General features: G+C 38.2%; 1 protein-coding gene across 1 annotated transcript in view; it reads right to left on the reverse strand.

The window, feature by feature from the left end:
• Positions 1 to 11307: 11307 nt before the first annotated feature.
• The window catches only part of DMXL2 (Dmx-like 2), a 181885-nt gene continuing 170479 nt past the window's right edge, over positions 11308 to 22713 (reverse strand). The window contains exons 29-38 of the mRNA XM_012658020.1: positions 19744 to 19830; positions 19541 to 19662; positions 18254 to 18392; positions 17526 to 17586; positions 17294 to 17421; positions 16701 to 16778; positions 15142 to 15233; positions 14392 to 14444; positions 12968 to 13185; positions 11308 to 11979 (exon numbers count right to left, since the gene is read on the reverse strand). Of these exons, the coding sequence (XP_012513474.1) occupies positions 11770 to 11979; positions 12968 to 13185; positions 14392 to 14444; positions 15142 to 15233; positions 16701 to 16778; positions 17294 to 17421; positions 17526 to 17586; positions 18254 to 18392; positions 19541 to 19662; positions 19744 to 19830 (1188 nt within the window). The 3' untranslated portion in view covers positions 11308 to 11769. The remainder of the gene's footprint in view (positions 11980 to 12967; positions 13186 to 14391; positions 14445 to 15141; positions 15234 to 16700; positions 16779 to 17293; positions 17422 to 17525; positions 17587 to 18253; positions 18393 to 19540; positions 19663 to 19743; positions 19831 to 22713) is intronic.

Genomic DNA, 22713 nt, shown 5'->3' on the forward strand with positions numbered 1-22713 from the left:
GGCTCTGGTGTGCCCATCACCAGAATAGTGTTCATTGTACCCAATAGTTAAGTTTTTATCCCACACCCACCTTCTCACCCTCCCCTCTTCTTGGTTTCTCATGTCCTTTATATTATTGCTTTGTGTCCATGTATACCCATCTACTAGCTCCCACTTATTAGTGATAACATATGGTGTTTGGTTTTCCATTCCTGAGATACATCACTTTGGATAAAGGTCTCTACTTCTATCCATGTTGCTGCAAATGATCTTATTTCATTCCTTTTTATGGCTGAGTAGTACTCCACAGTGTATGTATATGCCACATTTTCTGTACCCACTCATGAATTGAAGTGCACCTAGGTTGATTCTGTATCTTTGCAATTGTGAATTGTAGTACAATAAACATTCAAGGGCAGGTATCTTTGTGATAAAATGACTTCTTTTCCTTCAGTTAGATACCCAACTATGGGATTGCTAGATCGAATGGTAGGTCTATTTTTATGTCTTTGCGGAATTTCCATACTATTTTCCATAGAGATTATACTATTATAATTTGCAGTCCCACCAAAAAAGTATTGGTGTTCCTTTCTCTCTGTATCCATGCTAACATCTATTGTTTTTTTGACGTTTTAATAATGGCCATTCTGACAAGGGTAAGGTGGTATCTCATTGTAGCTTTAATTTGCATTTCCCTGATGATTAGTGATGTTGAACATTTTTTCATATGTTTATTGGTCATTTATCTGTCTTCTTTTTTCTTTTTTTTTTCTTTTTTTTTGAGACAGAGTCTCACTGTGTTGCCTGAGCTAGAGTGCCGTGGCGTCATCCTAGCTCACAGCAACCTCAAACTCCTGGGCTCAAGCAATCCTTCTGCCTCAGCCTCCCGAGTAGCTGGGACTACTGGCATGCACCACCATGCCCGGCTAATTTTTTCTATATATTTTTAGTTGTCCAATTAATTTCTTTCTATTTTTAGTAGAGATGGGGTCTCGCTCTTGCTCAGGCTGGTTTCGAACTCCTGAGCTCAAACAATCCGCCCGCCTCGGCCTCCCAGAGTGCTAGGATTACAGGCGTGAGCCACCGCGCCCGGCCTATCTTCTTTTGAAAAACTTCTGTTCATGAATTTTGCTCACATTTTAATGGAGTGTTTTTTTCTTTTTTCTTTTTTCTTTTCTGATTTGTTTGAGTTCTTTGTAGAATCCTGGATATCAGTCCTTTGATGGACATGTAGTTTGTGAATATTTTCTCCCATTCTGTAGGTTGTCTATTCACTCTATTGATGATTTCCTTTGCTGTGCAGAAGGTTTTTAATTTAATCAAGTTCCATTTTCTGTTGTTGCTATATTTGCTTTTGGGGTCTCAGAAAAAATTCTTTGCCTAGGCCAATGTCTAGAAGAGATATTTCTACATTTTCTTCTACAGTTTTTATGGTTCCACGCCTTACATTTAAGTCTTTAGTTCATCTTAAATTAATTTTTATATATGGCGAGAGATAGGGATCCAGTTTCATTCTTCTGTATGTGGGTATCCAATTTTCCCAGCCCCACTTATTGAATAGGGCTTCCTTTCCCCAGCGTATGTTCTTGTCCACTTTGTTGAACATCAGTTGGTTGTAGGTAGATGGTTTTATTTTTGGATTCTCTACTCTGTTCCATTGGTCTACATTTTTACTTTTATGCCAATACCATGCTGTTTTGGCTACTATATAGCCTTGTAGTATAATTTGAAGTCAGGTAATGTGATGCCTCCAGATTTGTTCTTTATACTTAATGTTGCTTTACCTATTCGGGCTCTTTTTTGGTTCCAGACAAAGTGTAAAATTATTTTTTCTAGATCTGTGAAATATGATGCTGGTATTTTGATGGGGATTGCATTGAATCTGTAAATCACATTGAGCAGTATGGACATTTTAATGATGTTGAATCTGCCAATCCATGAGCATGATATGTTTTTCCATTTGTTTGTGTTATCTGTGATTTCTTTCATCAGTGTTTCGTAGTTCTCCTTATAGAGATCTTTCACCTCCTAGGTTAAGTATATTCCTAGGTATTTTATTTTCTTTGTAGCTATTGTGAATGGTATCGAGTCTTTGATTTAACTCTCCACTTGACTGTTATTAGTATATAGAAATGCTACTGATTTGCATACATTGATTTTTGTAACCTGAGACTTTGATGAATTTATTTATCAATTTCAGGAGTCCTTTGGTGGTGTCTTTGGGACTTATGAGATGTAAGATCATATCATCAGGGAAAGCAATAGTTTGACGTCCTCTTTCCCGATTTGGATACCCTTTCTTTCTTTCTCTTGCTGGATTGCTTTGACTAGGACTTCCAATACTGTGTTGAATAGAAGTGGTGACAGTGGGCAAAATTGTCTTGTTCTGGTTCTTAGAGGGAATGTTTTCAACTTTTCACCGTTCAGGATTATGTTGGCTGTGGGTTTGTCATATATGGCTTTTATAATTTTGAGATATGTTCCTTCTATGCCTAGTTTGTTAAGGGTTTTTATCATGAAAGGATGCTGGATTTTGTTGAATGCTTTTTCTGCATTGATTCAGATGATCATGAGGTCTTTGTTTTTGCTTCTGTTTATGTGGTGAATCGTTTTATTGATTTAAGTATGTTGAACCGTCCTTGCTTCCCTGGGATGAAACCCACTTGGTCATGGTAGATTATCTTTTTGGTGTGCTATGGAATTTGGTTTGCTAGTATAGAATTTTTGCATCTATGTTCATAAGGGATATTGGTCTGTAGTTTTCTTTTTTTGTTGTGTCCTTTCCTGGATTTGGTATGAAGGTGATACTGGCTTCATAAAATGAGTTGGGGAGGATTCCCTGCTTCTTGATGTTATGGAATAATTTCTGTAGTGTGGGTACCAGTTCTTCTTTATAGGTCTTGTAGAATGCCACTGTGAATCCATCTGGTCTGAGCCTTTTTTTTTTTGAGGGGGGAGGCCACGATTTTTTAATTTCTGCTTTGATCTCAATGCTCGTTTTTTGGGGTTTCAGGGGTTTTTTTTTTTTTTTTTTTTTTTTTTAATATATCTCTGTCTCTTTAGTAAACTTGCCTGAATTGTTTTTCTGGTTTCTTAGAGTTGCTTTTCACTTTCCCTTGGATTTCAATGAGCTTCTTTACAATCCATATTTGGAATTCTTTATCTTTCATTTCAGTTTTGTCATTTTGTTTGGGGTCCATTGCTAGAGAGCTGGTGCGCTCCTTTGGGGTGTCCTTTCACTCTGATTTTTCATACTTCCAGATTTCTTGCACTGATTTCTTCTCATCTGGAGCAACTGTGACTTCTTGTTCTTCAATTTTCTTTTGTTTATATGGGACTTTCCCCCCTTCACTCTTAAGGGTGTGTTTGTAGCATATGTTGGGTAAGGACCTTTGGCTTTGCTTGTAGGTACTTTGATGGAGGTCTAGGGTCTGGATGGATACTTTGGTTATAGATATTCTTAGTGTGGTGGTTTTCTTAGTTGATAGTTATTTGTAGGCTGTAGTGGTGGTATACTATGTGCATGGGCATATTTCCTGTCTCTTTTTGACAAAAGAAGATGAAATTATTTGAACTCCTTTCTCTTTCCCCAGCCCTGTGGTCTTCTTAACAGTGTAAATTATATTGGGATGCCCAATTTAATCTCTGAGATGGTAGGTGGTGCTTGTGGGTATGAGCCAGCATGCCCTGTATGATTGAATCAGTAAATGCTGTAATGGGCTATATAAGTTGTCCTCACTGCCAGTAGATGGCACTTGTAGGAAGGAGCCAGCTGCAGAGTTGTCTTATAGGACCTGCTCTAGCCCCTCAGGAGAAGCACTCGAATATCCCCAGTGATAGGCAGGGCCCTGGAACTTCCAGGTGAGTCCTAATTCTCCACCACAGTAAAGGTGGTGCTGGGTGAGGTGAGCCTGCATTCAGGCTCCACGAAGGCAGGCACAAGAGCTATCTCAGCAGGAGTCAAAAGTCAGTTCCCAGGCCCCGGGGGAAAGCCTCCAGGGAGGGGCTGAAGCAGCCCCACCAAGCCAGAAAGTCTGCTTGTGAGGGAGGGGCTGTTTGGGATTCACAGACTGGCTTCCAGGAGTGAATTTCACTCTTCTCCCTTCTCCCCTACCCCATGGATCTCCTTCTAGCATCTGGCCCCAAGCAGCATCCCAAACTAGCAGAGCTCACCAGCAATGGCACTGTAGTCTGGGAGCTTCCCTGCCCAAGATCCTACCCCAGACTGAAAGCACAGTTTTCCTGTGTGGAGAGGGGTGCTCCATGAGTGCACCGTGGCTTGGACCCACACCATACTCTCCTTTCAGTTCTGCATGAGTGGGCTCCCTCACCTCCCAAGATTAGTTCACAAATCTCCCCTCTGTGCCCCAGCGACACGATTGAGTCCTTGGGGATACAGGATCCAGCCTGCGGGTCTGTCCCTTGGTCCCCCAAGTTCAATCCCTGACCATGCCAGGGAGAAGTGTGCTGGTCCTGAGTTGCCCATGGAGTGCTCAAGTAGGCTTAATGTCCCTCCACTTCAGGGTATGCCCTGCTCTGCTGGAGCAGCCAGGTGAGCAGCACTGAGGAGGGCTGGCAGGCAGGGAGTTCATAGTCCAAGCACTCCATTGGTCTGCTGCAAGTCTTTAAGAGGAAATGTGTGGGCCCCACTCTCTGTGGAAGCCTCAGTATAGTGGATGTGCCAATAGAGGGGAAGCAGCTGCTCCTGAGAACACTGGCTCAATTGTCCCTTGGGGCACCCATGCCACTCAGCAGCAGTGGGTGGATGAGAGGAGGAGGAAAAGAGTCTAAATGGAAGAGAGTTGGCACTCTGGTCCTCCTTGTCCCTCTCCCTGGAAGGCAGCCCAGCCAGAATGTCTAAGCTCTAGGATCACAGAGTTTCCCCAGGACCCACCAACCCCCATGGCTACCACAGTCTGGGCAGGAATTGAAAAATGTCTGTGCGGGGACGAGTGACATCAAAATTTGAAGGGTTCAAGCTTCCTGGGGAGTACAAAGACACATAGTGGGTGTAGAAGCAGTATGGTGCCTGCCATCTCAGCTCAGGTCTGTGGTGATGGGGAATGATCCCGAGGGGGCTGGCAGCCTAGTGCTTTGTTTTCAAGAAGTTCCTAGTTCACTGGCAGCAGCAGCTTTTGGGTTCGTGAGGATAGAAAAGCTCTCCAGCAGCTTGGGAGCCTGCTGACCACCAGAGGTGTGAGGGAAGGAGAAACAATCCCCACCCCCCTTTCCATGGGACTCCAGGTTTCTCAAGGGTTGATGTCTGCTGATATCTTACTCCTTCTTGTTCTGTTCTGCAACTTCTTGTGGAGTCTCTGGTATGTTCTGGCACTTTCCCTTCAGAATTACACCTGAGCTATTATTTTTTTAAAATATAAAACTTTTCCTTCTTTCTGAGATGACCTGATGACCAATGTCTCTAGTCAGCCATCTTGCACCACCCCTCAGTATGGACATTTTAACAATATTCCTCCATTCCATAATATGGAATATCATTCCATTTATTTGTATCTCCTTCAATTTATTGCATCAATGTTTTATGGTTTTCAATGTACAGATCTTTTACCTCCTTGATTAAATTTATTCCTAAGTATTTTATTCTTTATAGCTATTGTAAATGGGATTATCTTCTAGATTTTTTTGATAGTTTGTTAGTGTATAAAAATGCTACTGATTTTTGTATATTGAGTTTACATCCTGCAACTTTACTTAATTTATTAGTTTTTACAGGTTTTTTGGTGAATTCTTTAGGGTTTTCTATATATATGATCATATCATCTGCAAATAGGGATGTCGTGGTTCATTTTTGTTGCTATAACAGAATACTGCAGTGTGGGTAATTTATAAAGAAGTTTATTTAGCTTGTAGTTCTGGAGGCTAAGAAGTCCACGAGCATGGTGCTGGCATCTGATGAGGGCCTTCTTGCACCATCAACATGAGGGGAGGGTATTATACAGTGAGAAAGCAAGAGTGTGTCAGCTCAGGTTTCTCTTCCTCTTATAAAGCTACCAGTACCATCATTGGGGGGTGGGGGCCCACCCAAATGACTTTGTCTAATCCTAATTACCTCCCAAAGTTCCTCCAAATGTCATCAAACTATAAATTTGGGGATTAAGTTTCCAACACATGAAATTTGGGGAACACATTCAAACACATGCAAGGGGCAACTTAACTTCTTCCTTTCCAATTTAGATGGCTTTTAATTGCTCTAGCTAGGACTTCCAGTACTGTGTTGAATAGAAGTGGTGAGAGTGGGCATCCTTGTCTTGTTCTTGATCTTGGAGGAAAAGCTTTCAACTTTTCACCACTGAGTATAATGTTAGCTGTGAGGTTGTTATATATGGCCTTAATTATTTCAAGGTACATTCCTTCTATAACTAATTTGTTGAGAGTTTTTTTTTTTTTTATCATGAAAGGATGTTAAATTTTGTCAAGTACTTTTTCTGTATTGAGAGGATGTTATGGTTCTGTCCTTCATTCTCTTAATGTGGTATATTACATTTATAGATTTGTATATATTGAACTATCCTTGCATCCATGGAATGAATCCTATGTGATCAAGGTGAGTGATCATTTTAATGTGCTGTTGGACTTGGTTTGCTAGTATTTATTGAAGATTTTTGCATCAGTGTTCATGAGGGATATTGGCCTGCAATTTTTTCTTGTAGTATCCTGAGTCTCTTGGGGCTGGCCCAGTACTAGGACCAGTCTGGAGCAAGCCTGGAGGTTGTCCCAAAGACTGAGTCCACTGGGTGGGCCTGGGGCTTCAGGATCAGGCCTGGTACCCAGATGCTCTTGGAGATTTGGTCTATAGGCACCAGCCTGGGGAATGGGGGCCTCTCTGGTTCTGAATTTTACTGGGGAAGGCTCAGTGCTGGGGTCCAAGGCACCATTCTGGTATGCACTACCCTCGCCTTCTCTCTCCATGTTTCCTGCCTGGCGTTGGGGTAAGGGTTACATGAGTAATGTGAAACTGTCTTTCCTACCCTCTTCAGTGCATCTTTTCCCATTTCTGTTACACTCAGGTGCTGTAATCTCTCACCTGGTTTCCTTAGCTTTTGTGAAGGTATTTTCATGCATGGATAGTTTTTCAAACTGGTGTTTCTGTGAGGGGATAAGCTCTGAAAAGTCCTATTCTGTCATCTTCCTGATGACACTCCCCAAAATCCCCTAGAATAGTGTATATCTTTATTATAGTCTACCTTCAAGTGATATACCACACCACAGAGAGTGTAAGAAGCTTACAACAGTATACTTCTATTTCTCCTCTCCTGGCCTTTGTGCTGATGATGTCATATATTTTACCTGTATGTATGTTGTAAATAAAATATGTTATTATTTCTGCTTTAAACAGATAACTCATTAGAAGAGATTGAAATAATGAGGAAAAAGTCTTCATATATAATTTACCTAATGTAGTTATCATTACTAGAAATTTTCATTCCTTTGTGTAGACCTGCATTTCCAACTAGTATCATTTTCCTTCTGATTGAAGGACTTTTTTTTTTTAAATTTTTTTGACACAGGCTTGCTCTGTTGCCCCAGCTAGAGTATAACGGTGTCATCTTAGCTCACTCTAACCTCAGACGACTCTGGGCTCAAGTGATCCTCCTGCCTCAGCCTCCTGAGAAGTTAGGACTACAGGTGTGTACCACAATGCCCAGCTAATTTTTTCTATTTTTAGTAGAGATGGGGTCTCGCTCTTGCTCAGGCTGGTCTCAAATTCCTGAGCTCATGTGATCCCCCCCCCCCTCAGCCTCCCAGAGTGCTAGGATTATAGGTGTGAGTCACCGCGCCCTGAAGGACTTTGTTTACATTCCTTTCATATTTCTTGTAGTGTATCTCTACTGGTGATAATTGTTTTACGCTTTGCATGTCTATTATTTAAACTTCATTTTTGAAAGATATTTTCACTGGGTAGAGAATTCTAGATTGACAGTTCCTCCCTCCCACTTTGAGGACTTTAAAGATGTTGCTCCACTATCTTTGAATTTGCCTTGTTTATGGAAGACATCTGCTGTCATCTTTATCTCTGTATGTAATGTGTCTATTTTCTTTTTTTGCAAAGATTTTTCTTTTATAACTAGTTTTAAGCAATTTGATTATGACATGGCGTAGTTCCCTTGTTTCCTGTGTTTGGGTTTCATCAAACTTCTTGGATCTGTGGTTTAGTTTTCATCAATATTGGAAAGTATTTGGTCATTAGTTCTTCAATTATTATTTTTTCTTTACACTCCTTCAGGGACTCCAATTACACATATATTAGGATGCTTAAAGTTGTCCCAGACCTCACTGGTATTGTTTAGTTTGTTCCACTGTTTTCTCTTTTAAGTGTTTCATGGGTAGTTTCTATTGTGCCTTCATATTCACTAATCTTTCCTTCAGCAATGTCTAGTCTGCTGTGAATTCCATCCAGCGTATTTGTCATCTCAAACATTACAGTTTTCATTTTTAGAAGTTTTATTTGGGTCTTTTTTATGTCTTCCATGTCTCTACTTAGCATATTGAACCTTTTCTCTAGCTTCTTAGACATATGAAATACAATTATTCTAGCTATCCTAATATCCTTGTCTAATAATTATCACCTGTGTTATTTCTGGATCATTTTTGATGGACTTTCCCTCCTCCTTATTATGGCTCATAGTTTCCTATTTCTTTTCATGCCTTGTAATTTTTATTGAATGTCAAACATTGTGAATTTTACCTTGTTTAGTGCTAGGTATTTCTGTATTCCTATAACTATTCTGAAGCTTCATTCTAAGATATAATTTTGTTATTTTGGAAACAGTTTGATCATTTCCTTTTTAGCTTTCTTAGGTGGGGCCACAGCAGTGTTTAGCCTAGGACTAATTTTGTGTCATCATTGCAGCAAAACCCTTCTGAGTAGCCTACCTAATCTTTCATGAATTATGAGGTTTTCCGGTTGATTGGTGAGAACAGGAACCATAGTAGTCCCCCTTATCCACGGGGGATAGATTCCAAGACCCCAGTGAATGGATGCCTGAAATTAGGGGTAGTACCAAATTTTGTATGATTTTTCTGTACATATATATTTGTGATAAAGTTTAATTTATAAATTTGGCACAGTAGGAGATTACCAACAATAAAAAAATAGAACAATTATACTGTAATTGGATGTGGATGTGGTCTCCCCCCTCCACCAAATATCTTAATGTACTGTACTCATCAATTTTTGGATCATTGACTGCAGGTGACTAAAACCTTGGACTAAAAACCACAGAAAATAGGGGACTGCTGTATTCCCAGCTTCGTGTAATTAAATTGTTACACAATTACCTAATGAACCCTAATCCCATTAGGTGGTTCTTTTCATGGCTGTCAGTAGTTTCCTCACATATACACTAGGCCATTTTCAGCTGATTTTTTTTTTTTTTTTGAGACAGAGTCTCACTCTTTTGCCTGGGCTAGAGTGAGTGCCGTGGCGTCAGCCTAGCTCACAGCAACCTCAAACTCCTGGGCTCAAGCGATCCTCCTGCCTCAGCCTCCCGACTAGCTGGGACTACAGGCATGCGCCACCATGCCCGGCTAATTTTTTCTATATATTTTTAGTTGTCCGATTGATTTCTTTCTATTTTTAGTAGAGACGGGGTCTCGCTCTTGCTCAGGCTGGTCTCGAACTCCTGAGCTCAAACAATCCGCCCGCCTCGGCCTCCCAGAGAGCTAGGATTACAGGCGTGAGCCACCGCGCCCAGCCTGCAGCTGAATTTTGAGGACCTTCTGCACACTTGTCCCTTCCTTGGCCTGCAAACTCTAGTCACATTATATTCCCCAGACTTCCAGTTCTACCTTGGCAACTCAGAGCGACCATTAGGCTCTACCTGGGTTCCCTCACTGCCCGCGGCCTGGAAGCATTCTCCAGGTAGTAAGTTGGGACAATTAAAAAGCTCACATCTCAGGGATCACTGTCCTTCCCTACCTCATGTCTTGAGAACCATTGTTTTATATATTTTGTCTAATTTTTTAGTTGTTTCAAGCAAGAGAGTAAACCTAGAGTCTTAGTACTGCTTTTATCTGAGCAGAGGAAGTTTTCTTCCCTTCTTTTGAAAACTCTCACTCTCTCAGAGCACTAAGATTAAAGTATCCTGCCCTGGGATAGGTAACTTGGGACAGTTTTGCTTCAGGCATCGAGATAATAAAGTTTCTCACAAGCTCATTTCTCTGGCTCATCTTGTCAATGGGCATACTCTGACCTCCCTTACTTTAGAGTAAGCTAAGAGGGAAGACTCAGATTTGACTTTTGGGTAGAAAGTTATTCAATAAACTTTAAATGTGTCTGGAGGAAGGTACAGAGAGGTTAGTTCTTACCAACTAAATCTCAACGTTGAATGTCTTCTCTGTCTGGGTCATCACTGTATTCTATTTCCTATAATAGAATGGCTTCTGGTGTATAAGGTACTCAGTAAATATTTGTGAATGAATAAACTTCCTAATAGCTTAAAAATTCTCTAACAGTTAAACTTCTTATCAAATTAAAAGTCACCTGTTAAAAACAGTATCAAAGAATGCCATAGCAGTATATTTAAACAGACCAAACTAAGATAAAACTCTAACAAATAACATTTATTTTTCTTTTACATATGTATTTCACAGCCTGGACATCACATCATCTTCAGAGAAAGGTACTGTTATGCCATTATATTTTACTGTTTACTGCACAGGCATTAAACATTCTCATTAACATGATGAGACAATTTGCTGGTAAACATTAAACACACAGACATTAGTTTCAATATCTCAAGAACATATTTTTGGTCATAACCAAGGAAATACATCAAATATAACAACAATGGCTAATATTTTACAAGCAAATAATATTTAACTCTGCATAGTTTATACAGTAGGCTGTGGCAATAAATAATATCACCAATCTCATCAACTATTAACTGGCCACAAAAAGCCTAACATTCATTTAATTATGACATGAAATGCTCTATTGGTGTAGTTTCAACATAGCCTTAAATGTTGTGGGTATTTAACCTTGAATACATGAAAAGAAAAAAGTACTAAACTGGACTAAGAAGGTGTGTTTTGGTTAACTACAAATATGTCATGTTCACGTATTACATTCCTAACATGAAGGCAAATATTTAAATAGAAAAACTAGCAGTCCAAAAAATGTGAATGTGCAAATTGTGAGGAAAACATTGCATTTAAATTTGCACTCATTTGCAAATTACAGTACTAGCTCAGTATAAACACTAACAGGAAAAATATTCAGCAGGAAAGAATGGAAATGACCTCCCACGTAAGAGAACTGGTCACTGTGCACTGCTTCACAGCTAAGAAAGTTTTCTGGTGGCCTAGAGCTCTTAACACCGTATGACTATCCTTCATTCCACAGAGAAGGAGACTGCAGGCATGCTTCAATCAGTGATAAGAACAGGAAGAAAAACCTAAATCAGCAACATTTTCCTCCTTAATTTGGTATAAAGGTCCTTCTCATTGTTTCAAGTTACTAATTTGCGAATATTTTCTGAATCAGGTTTGCTAAATGCTATAAAGAATAGCTATCCTTCATACAATATTAGGGTTGATTTTATATTTTGTTTTTAGAATGTCAGCATTATAACAAGGTACATGCGCATTCTACCAACCTGTATAGCCAATACTCAGCACAACGCTCAGCTTGGATCAGATTCAAACTCTGCACAGAGATTCCCTGTATTGTTTTCAATGTGTTAACTGCTTGGAAAGCAGACTTGCCTAATGAGTACTACAGTGTTTTTTAATTGAAATGTATATATAAAAATAAAACCCCAATCTTTAAGTCTATAGAATGTCAAGAATTCTGTTAGGGATGTTAAAAGCATTGGGCAAAACCCTGGTTTTCAGCGTGCCGTCTGCACCACAGGAGAAGATCCGATTGCCCTGGATGATGTCAATCTGCATGACTCCAGCCCCGATGTTTCGGAATATGGACTGCTTAGCATGTTCGTTTTTAAATGAATGAATTAGGCCATGGCCTGTCAATCTCCAAACCTAGTTTAAAACAAAGAGTGAAAACAAAAATTAAAAAGAGAGACCAAAAGCAAAAACATGGTCCTCACTTCTGCTCCCTTGGCCCATCTGATCTCACTAAAGCTCAACTTTCCCATCCACTGCCTCTTTCCTTGCAGTTTACCTCACTGGGAAATACCACCACGCACATGATTCACTTACTGTCCTTACACTTCACTGACCCTTCTTTCAAATTTCTCTCCTCACATCGTCTTGTAGTTTCATATTAACCATATATAACCCATCTTAAATTCAATTAAATATCTGAGTTAATTCAATTACATGTCCTAATGCTTAGCTAGGCCCTGGGGCAATGTAAAAGTAATACGGTACAAACTGTCCCTGATACACTATGGTTCTAATTTATGATTTCTCAGCTTTATGACAGTGCAAAAGTGATATGCATTCAGTACGCTCCTATGTGTACAGACTTAGGATGGGGTTATGTCCTGATGAACTCATGGTAAGTTGAAAATACTGTAAGTTCAAAAGTGCATTTTCAATTTGCAATATTTTCAACTTACTATACGTTTATCTGGACGTAACTCCATCATAAGTTGGGAGCATCTGTACTATCTCACTTACCTAGAAACTTCACCTCAACCATCCAAGAGTCAAATACTAAGGGTGGTTAGAGTGGGGAGAGCGGGGAAGGTTCTAAGGAGTCAAACTAATGTCATAAAAAAAACCCAGGCACTAATTAAAGTCATACACTGTACTCAGAACAGAGTTCTTTAAGCTGGTCAGTGACCTGAGATTCCAATGAGCTTGATTATCTGGGTTTCTAGACCATAGCCATTTGGAAAGAGCCACACAGAAGCAAGGGGTGGGGCAGGGGCAGAGTATTAAGAGACATTCAGTATCTCCATGAAGCTTTGCTTTATTTCAAACACTGTGGTGGTTTTCTTTTCCCAGTAAGTCCTGACAGCAGATAATTTTTAGCACACTCTAACCTCTTGTACAGACTCACCTTTATGTTACCTTCTGCTGAACCTGTGGTAAAATATTCCTCATAGGGATCCAGAGCCAGAGCCTTGATGGCTGAGTCATGTGCCTGAAATGTGTGAATTAGCTGCCTCTGCCTGATGTCAAAAACGCAGACATATCCTTTCCTACCTCCAGAAATTAGGAGTTGCTGTTTTGGTGCATATTGAAGTACCGTGGCACCATGATCATGGCATGTGAAACCTGAAGAAGAAAAACAGCTAGAGACTTTCCCAAAACAATTTCCATCTTGGCAATTCTGATAATGTTTAAATCTACATTTAAATAGCATAGAAATTACTGGTGCATTTTTCATTCTAAGGTACATTTTTTAAGTCATTGAATTTGTATAATATAAGTATAAAGAAAAATGCTAAGTGATGTCAGAAAGAACCTTTTTCATCAACAATCTCAATATGAAACACACACACATAGAAAAAGGAAGTTTAAACCTCAGCCCTAAGTGATGCTGCCTCATAAGAAGTATATAGAAGCAAACGTGCAAAGACCAAGCTTCCCAATGGCACACCTACCCACCAATCTAGCCTAGTGCTGTACCGTACATGTACTCTCAGCAAGCGTTCTTCCCAGGTAAGTAATTGAAGCTCACTATACTATGTGAAAATTTGTGAACGTTTTCAGTTACAAATTAAGATGAATGTTTTCGGTTACAAGTTAAGAGGTTATCTTTCCTAGGAGTATGTGCATTTTAATATGATCAAAGACTCAAATTAATATGTGGCAAATCTTTAAGGAATGTCAACAATTATTCACAGAAAAAATTTTGCAATCAAAATTGAGAAATAGCTACATCTTTCAAAATGCACATCAGCATATTAAGACTGAGAAACCTTTCTGTGGGGGAAAAAAAAAAACCTACTTCGTTTAAGCCAAACTTATTTGAGCATTGAGGATTTTAGGGGCAGTGTTATGTGGAAGAGAGATCATTAAGACACTATTTAGGCAAATATTGTCTTAAACAAAAGAAATATTTAAATGGTACTGTTTATATTTCTATTAATGGCTCTTATCATAAAGTTAACCTTTGTTTTATGGTTAGGTTTAATTCTTTAAAATATCCCACTTCTACTGAGCTTGATGAATACTTTGCAACTAATTTTTTATATAGCATTATGAGTATCACCAGTATCCATACCATATTTTCTGAACAGAATACAAACAACATAGACTATTCTAAGCTAGTTGGATTCCTATCATACATATTTACCTCAGCAAGGCAGCTAGACAGACATTCTAATTAACTTGTAGAATTTTTAGTCATTCATTCTAAATATTTCTCCATTTTGAACCTGTCAATAAACATCCACTGGATTGGTTAATTGAAATAAAACCGGGAAAACATTCCTTCATAGTGTATTAAAAACCACAGATCTTAATTAACTCACTTACCATGAATGAGGCTGTTTCCAGGTGATATTAATGTGTCCCAGAGGCATACATTTCTTTTAGAGAAACAGTAACAAAAATACATCATAAATAATTGATTTAAGTCATCACCAGGGACGAACTGTCTTCAAGTCAAATGTTTTTGCTTATTCAATCTTATCTTTTTTGTTTACTCATATTTATAGAGCAGTGATTCTCAACTAGGATGGGACTGGGGGTACACACCTCTTCTAAGATTTATACTCAGACTACACTGTCTCGCATGGTCCCACCTGTCTCTGCATCCCCCACCCCAAGAAATCGTGATATAACATTCTAAGTAGAAGGGATGCTTCTATATCTCCAGGTGGCAACCAGTGCAGGGAAACGAGAAGTGCTATTCACAGGCATGTGTTGCCAGTGAAAACAGTGTGAGGTCAAAGGAAATGTGTAGAATGATGGCTACAGAGTGTCAGATGCTTGTCAGTTCTGAGAGTGTTAACCTAAGAGTGTTAAAAGCAATGAAAAAAAAAGTGAATAGCTTTGACATAAAAATTATATGTGTTTATTGATAAACTACTTTAGCAGTAATTTTTGTTTTTGCTTTTTTCTTTTTGGTAAGGAAAACCCCTCTGAGATAAGAATTATGTAACAAAGAAAAAAATTTTTATTCCTGGGGTGGAAAAACCCTACTAAATAGAAATCCACACTTTCTAGCAAGAATACCTTTCTTCCTCAAGTTTTATTTCTTGTTTTGCTTCTCTGTCAACCTACCTATTATCATTGGACTGTCCAGATGTGGCAACTAGACTCGAAGAGGTAATAAATGCAAAGTCACTTGTGGATTTACTGTGGCACTGCCAGCTCTATGAAAATAAAATGCAACTGATGTTATCTAAAAATCCAATAAAATTTGGTACAGTAGAAACAGTTCTGCTAATAACATTACATGCATGAGCTAAGAACAGCTTTTTAAAACTCAGTATAGAATAAAAAATAAGTGATAGTAACCATTATTTTCATATTATTTGCTATTATCCAATAATTTTTTGAAACTGAAAAGAGTTCATAAAAACATGGAATTAAAGGTTATATTTTTTAGATTATGTAAGAATAGAACATCAAAGTACATGAACTTAAGCCATTCCATTATATTAAAAGCCCAATCAAACAATTTTAGTACTAATGACCTCAAATACATTTAATAAACCTAAATAATATAAATCATAATAAGCAACCCAAAGAGGAAAACACTTACCTACCCATCTAGTCTTAGCCTGCAGTACGAGGGACTTAAGTCAAATTAACTTTGTGCTCTAAATACAAACACCTACCTCCTTGCTACCTCTGTGCTCCCTGCCCTCACGCCCAGGGGAAGAGCTATACCAATAATAAAGATGCTGTCAAAGGTGGTCCTACAAATAATCCACAGGTCTACACCTGCCCCAAAAGGCTCGTAAGGATGTTCCAGCAGTATTGGAAACCATTTACTGAGCCAGGAATGACTTTTCTTGTATCAGGTGAATGAATAGGAATTTGGAGGTGAGGGCCCAAAAGGAGGATGTCAGCATATCTTAAATAAAATGTACATTTTTCTATCTAGAAATATCATGGTATAGATCTCACTGAAGGCAAAAGGGTAAATCCAAGATTTCTTCCATTTCTGTGAAGATACCGTAGTATAGTCTATAGTATATTAAAGAAAAATCTTATATACATAAGAACATGTGTATAGTCTAGAAAATTTGAGTTTTAAGGCTTTCTGAGCCTCCCTCCATATATGTGAAGCCAGAAGTTTCACACAGAATAGTATCAACCTCCACCCTCCCCTACAACCCCTCCCCCACCATACCTCCATCAACTAAAGATATGCTTGACTTTATTACCAAGTATTTTAATATGATCTGGATTAATAAATGAAGTGGCCCATTGGAGTTGGTTATTTTATAATCTGGTAAGCAGAATCTGGAGCAAATTGGAGTAGATGTTCAGAACCTGTTTGATTCTTAACGTACACGCTACAAAATTCTGTCATTACAAAGTTAGTGTTTTCAAAATGGTAAAATATATCCTAAGTTAGACCACGCACAGGGAAAACCCCTGATATTTTTCCAATATAATGGTTTCCCTTCAAGGTGAAAAGCAAGATTGTTTTTTAGGTCATTTCAGTCTAAAACTAGGGCAAGGATGGGTGTTGCAGCTAGACCGTGGCTGCTGGACTGAACTCTCCCTTTCCCAACAGAACCACCAATGAGAGTCAATGTCTGGAATAGACACGTCATGAACGGAAGTGCTCTCTCTGCATGCACTCTGGGAATGTGAGTGACACTTACCATGTAAGGTTTGGGATTTGCTGCAGTTTGGTTAACTTGCCAGATACTCAGAAAACCCTCTCCATCTGCAACACCGCACTGTAAGAATGATGTGAATATTACCCACAGCTTCTTCATATCCATATCAAGAGTAAAAACACATGAAAGGGAGATGCGCTCAGAACCAACTAAAGTTTCTGCCTACAGCTATGTTTTTGCTGCTAGAGTTCCCAAGAAAGTCCAAGTGCTAAAAATTCCCTGTCACCTTTTAACTGCTTTTCCTCCAAACTTCTGTAATAGAATTTAGTAAGAAACTAGAAGGCTTCTCTCAAGCACTTGACTGTGCTCATCACCAACACACTCAACAACAGAAACAGTTTTCTACTCTCACAGAATATTTAAGTATCTTTAGGTAGATTAATACATACTAAATTTTGTAGATTTATTCTTCTACTGGAAGAAAAGAGGGTATATAAACAGGCTCCAACAAACTGCCTGCTCAGCTTAAATCCAGAGTCATTGAGATTTTTTTAGGTGTACTTTTATCAACCACTTACTCCTAAATATCCACAATTATTTTCAGATGAATTTAGCAGTAACCCCCCAAAACCAACCTTGTTGCCCTGTGAATTAAAGTATAATCTGGTAACTCTTGCATTGCCAGCTTGACGGAAGCAGACAAGTTGCTGAGGTCGTGTCCATTCAAACATGCGTACGCTGCCATCCTGAGCACCTGTAAGATCTGAAAACACAAGACGAAAAGCAGGAAATAAGAAATTAAAGAGTTAAAGACTTCCAATATATTCTATTCTATAAATCAACCTCAAAATGAGAGAGGATACTTACAGTATTGATGAACTGGATGTGAGGTCATTCTCTTAACATTATGTAGATTCCTTTTCATAAGCTTTAAAAGAAGATAATTTAAAAATGAATTTATTTTGTGTATTCAGAAGACAGGGAAGGACAAGCTTCAGGGCACCTAATTCTGGTAACATTTATTCTCTTACAACTTTATTATTGCTGAGATAACCCTGTCATGGATTTTCTGAACCACTCACATCGAACACTTATCTGAACAGGCTGAGGAAGCACAGTCACTTACTGGTACAGCCCTGGCCTGTGCGATTATCACGCAGTTTCATCTAGTGATAAAGGGAACTCTCCTCCAAGTGCCCCTCCCTGAGGACAATCGGCAATACCTTCAGATTCTTCAGACTAGAACATTAGAACAAGACTCCTTCAACTACACTGACGAACAGGAATGTTACTGATGTACTTTCAAACACTGTAAGTAGACACAAATTCCTCTTTAACTTTGCCATTTTGTGTCTCAGCTTGCTCATTTATAAAAAGACAGTGGAGGGTAATGATAGCACCTACCACCTAGGGTTGTTTTGATAAAAAGCATGCACCTGACACAAACAAAGCCACGACAAATGTTAGCTGTTACTATCACAGTGCATCTGCTGGTCACTGACCCTGATCTCTAGGGTCATCTTTATGTCAGTGATTGCAACTCACTTTTCAGAGAGTCTCTATCCAGAAACCGTACCTAATAGTAAACAACGTACCACACTAGCTCCAGTGCTAGTCTGTCCACTGCCCAGCCATGGCAGAGATGAGGGTGGATGCACTTGACTTGCTGAATAGGACGTTGCACTGGGTTGATAAAGAGTTGTAGTGGAACCACGATAATCAATATCATCTGAACTGTGAAAAACATTCAAGTGTTACTGTGAAAGTTCTATTGTCTCTTAGCACAAATTTCAATTATAGAGCTTCTTATGTTACCCACAGGACATTCTTTATTTAAAAATTAAATAAATACCTGTGGGGAAAACTTAGGTACAAGTCCTCATCATAGCCAATTTTAGTACTGGTTAACTTTGTCTGTTTAGGCAAAATATAAATTTAGGCTAATGTTTGGAGGCAACTTTATTACTGTATAAGATGAAACAAATGTTATTTTTAAAGTATTTAATACAAATTTCCTTGTGATCATATATAAAGATATGTTCTCTTCAAGTACAGATATCCCATGTATCAAATTAATGTATTTTATAGAAATCTGAGTTTAAAGATTTCTTGGAATAATATACTAATTTATCATCACATAAAAATGTGAAAGTAATTTTTATGATGGGATATATATTACATGGTTATATCTACTCTGAAATGTAATACTGAAGCCTAGTTATATTCTATACTAACAAAGGAAAGAATTCAACAAAACTAGGAGAGAGGGCACCATTCCCAAGCAAATAAAATTTCTAAGAGTCTGGAGAAAAGGAAGAGGGAGAACAAACATGGTGGAGAAACCCCCAAAATAGTGAAGTATTACAAAACATTCTTGGTGTAGTGTCCATAGCTGTAATGAAAAGTAAAATTGTCTACATTTTTATATGTAAAAAAGGTATTCTTATCAGGTGACAATCAAAAAGAAACACTGCAAGATTACTCAGTAAACATAACTCATCAATTAGTCTAATTAATATATTTGTGTATATTATGTTTTGCTTTAATTATCCAGATCAGATAAATTTACCAAATATTGTGTAATTCCTGACATTTCTTTGGGGTTAAGTGTCAAAGTGGCAGTTGTCAGCATTAGGCTTTGGTGTCAGGGATTATTCTGATTGAAACACTATGAATAGTGCAGGGTTTAATGGCAAAAGAGTAATTTATTCATTAATGTAGGCAAAACCTTTTATTGGGGGCCAAACCAATTACATTTTTCTCTTACCTAAATGAAGAGAAAGATACATATATACTTTTCAAGGTAATTCAAACTATGTGCATAACCATTTAGTGGGTACTTTTTGAAGAAAACTGCATTTAAAATTGACTATGAAACAAACCTTTTGGATTCTCTGTCATACTCCTCTCCAATCCATATGTATGACTGACAGGCCAGTAGAGAAGTAACGTCAAGTTCCTGAACATCATGTGTTGAAGCCAAAACAATTTCATTATAGTTTGCCTACAAAGCAAAGGCAGAGTCAATGATTTAAGCAGTTTTGCTAAAAAGAAGTATATTCTTTATAATGACTAAAGCTTTTACCTTATTAACGGAAAATGCCATGATCATATCAGATTCCTTATGAATAACTTTTGCCTTTCCACCTGGATAGCCCAGATCAGCTTCAACCTAGAAAACATTTGTCAGCAGTTTTAGTCACTGCAGCACAGCTCTATATACAGATATGCACATCCCACAAAATTAAAGAGTAGGATCAGAAGAAAATGTAGCATCAACAGGAAGAAAAAAGGTTAAGAGTAACTTTAGTGTGTTGAAAATTAGCTTTGGAAAATTTGCTTAAATTCTCTTATGTCCTGTAATCACCCCAATTATCAAGATTTCCACTGTGATTATAAGATACTGATTAACTGTCACAAAAGATGGCTAATGTATTTTCGTTAGTAATTTATCTCTTTTAGCTCTTCCAAAAGTGCAAATATTCTGCAAAAAAAATGTGCACGCATTAAGAGGCACAGAGTGGAGGAAAGACCATAGAAAGACAAAGAAACCATACAAGAGATGAAGCACTCTGAAATAAGAGTAATGAGAGAAATAAAGAGAAGCTGGACAGGAGGACAATAGTTAGAAAGGAAATGAAGGAGACTGAGGAGAGGAAGGCACAATGGCTGAGGGTCAGAGGTCATGGAAAGGAAAGACGAGGCACAGTCAAGAAGTAGCAAAGATAAAACAGCCATGCTTAAGAACAGATTGGGAAAAGTGACAGAAGTGAAGGTGGAACAGGAAGCAAGAGAGAGAAGAACCAATGGCAAGGTAGAGCAAGCCAGACACAGGGAAGCCTCTCCTCCCCTAGGCCACTGAGGTGGTACAGGAGCAATGCGTTCTCTGAGCAGTTAGCCAGCTGCGCAGGTCATGGTTAGTACTAAAGATGAGGCATTAGACCCTTGAACTTTGAAGAATGAGCTACATACAAGAGCGTGGAATACTACCTTGATGTGGCAATCTTCTGCTACGTGGTTTTGTTTGACCTGCTCCACATGTTCTTCTACAGACTAAGTAACACCACACCGTCACAAACACAAAACACATGCATGGAACGAAATTATAAAGAGAATGAAAAATTTCAAGCTGAAATGGCCACTGCATCACTTAAAGATGATAAAAATGAATTTTCAAAATTAAAAAAATTAAACTGAGTAAAACAATGGCATCTCAGATAAACAACACACAAATCCAAAAGGGCAAAATTAATGTGACTATTACATACACATGAAAACATAAAAGCTATTTCAAAATAAAAATTAGTTATTTGTATACCAGTATGTAACTTAAGGTTCTTTAAAATGTCATCTCTAAAAATAAAACCCACTTATAAGAGCAGATGCATTCTATACTACATAAATTCCTATCCTATAGGGGTTGATTTCAAATACAAATTAAAGCTATTTATTTCTAAACACAGATTCAAAGTACTGATAATTATTTCATTATATTCATAAGGAATATGAGTGATCACATGATTTTTCTCCTTACAAGTAAATGTTTGCTAAAATGAGGCATGGGAAAGAAGTCATACAGATAGCCACATTTAGTGACTACTAAAATCCTATTTAACAATTTATAAACATAAAGCACTCTTATTAGATGGGTAGTTTAAATAAATTTTGCATATTTCTAAGCCTAGTGACCAGTTTTTATTTTGTCCTAACATCCTTAACATTTATTTCATGATTTTTTGGTAATGAAAACAATTTTTCAGCAGATCAGTGCCATTAAATATAGCAGCCACTAACCATATGTAGCTATTTAAATTCAGATTAACTAAAACTAAAATTAAAAATTCAGTTCCTCAGTCACACTAGCCACATTTCAAGTGCTCAATAACCACAGTTGCTGGTGACTACTATCTTAGACTGCACAGATTTAGATTTCCATCATCACAGAAAGTTCTATTGGACAGCATTGGACAAGAGTAATTTCACTCAATGTTTTCAAATTCAAAAGGGTACATGATAAAAAATTCTTCCATCCCAACTCCCAGCCATGTTCTTCCTTTCCCTGAAGCCAACTGATGCTTGCATGACACTTTAAAAAATATTCAATTCATCTCTGTCCCACTTCCCCATTCACAGGGACCTTCTGCTAGAAGAAAAATGAGAGATTGAGGGGCATGATGGAAGAGAGACTATGGGGCAGAGAGAGGGAGAGACTGTTAAAGAAGAGGCAAAGTAGTGGGGAGAAAAAAGATCCTCAAGGGCAAGACAAGAGTGTGAGAGTCCAAGAAATTGAAGACACCTGGCTTCCCACAGCACTCTAAGGCTCTGACGACCCAACCAAATCAAATTGCTATAAACTTTATGAATAGCTAAAACATATTTTTCATAAATCATTAAGTTTAATAATTTGAAGAACACTCAGAAAATTGACCGTTCAATGAACTGGCTTTCTGTGAATAACATAGCCCTAACTGAGCACAAATGTTTTATTTTATTTTTTTTTTTTGAGACAGAGTCTCACTCTCTTGCCCGGGCTAGAGTGCCGTGGCATCAGCCTAGCTCACAGCAACCTCAAACTCCTGGGTTCAAGCAATCCTCCCGCCTCGGCCTCCCAAACTGCTAGGATTACAGGCATGAGCTACCACGCCCAGCCAAATCTTTTATTTTAAATACATTTCTTAGATTCCTGTATCTTATTTTATGGAATTTTGACTCTGTATCACTATAGGAGATGCTGTACACAGTGGTTTAAATAAAAGAGGCAAGTAACTTGGCTCTGTGATTTCCCTAACAAGGCTGACATCAATAATTTCACTACCATCATAGTCTTTTGTTATCAAAAAAGTTTCTAATAATAATATAGGATTCAAAAGAATTTCTATAGTCCATTCCTCCACTTCTTCATTTAAATATACAATTTTTAAATCCATAGAGAAAATAAATGACTGTTTACAAGGGCTTACCACAATTACTATCCAAGTAAGGGGTGACTAATTAAAAGAATGAGTATGGCCGGGCGCAATGGCTCACACCTGTAATCCTAGCTCTCTGGGAGGCC

Source organism: Propithecus coquereli, unplaced genomic scaffold, assembly GCF_000956105.1.
Source record: "Propithecus coquereli isolate 6110/MARCELLA unplaced genomic scaffold, Pcoq_1.0 Scaffold57, whole genome shotgun sequence".
Classification (NCBI taxonomy): Eukaryota; Metazoa; Chordata; class Mammalia; order Primates; family Indriidae; genus Propithecus; species Propithecus coquereli.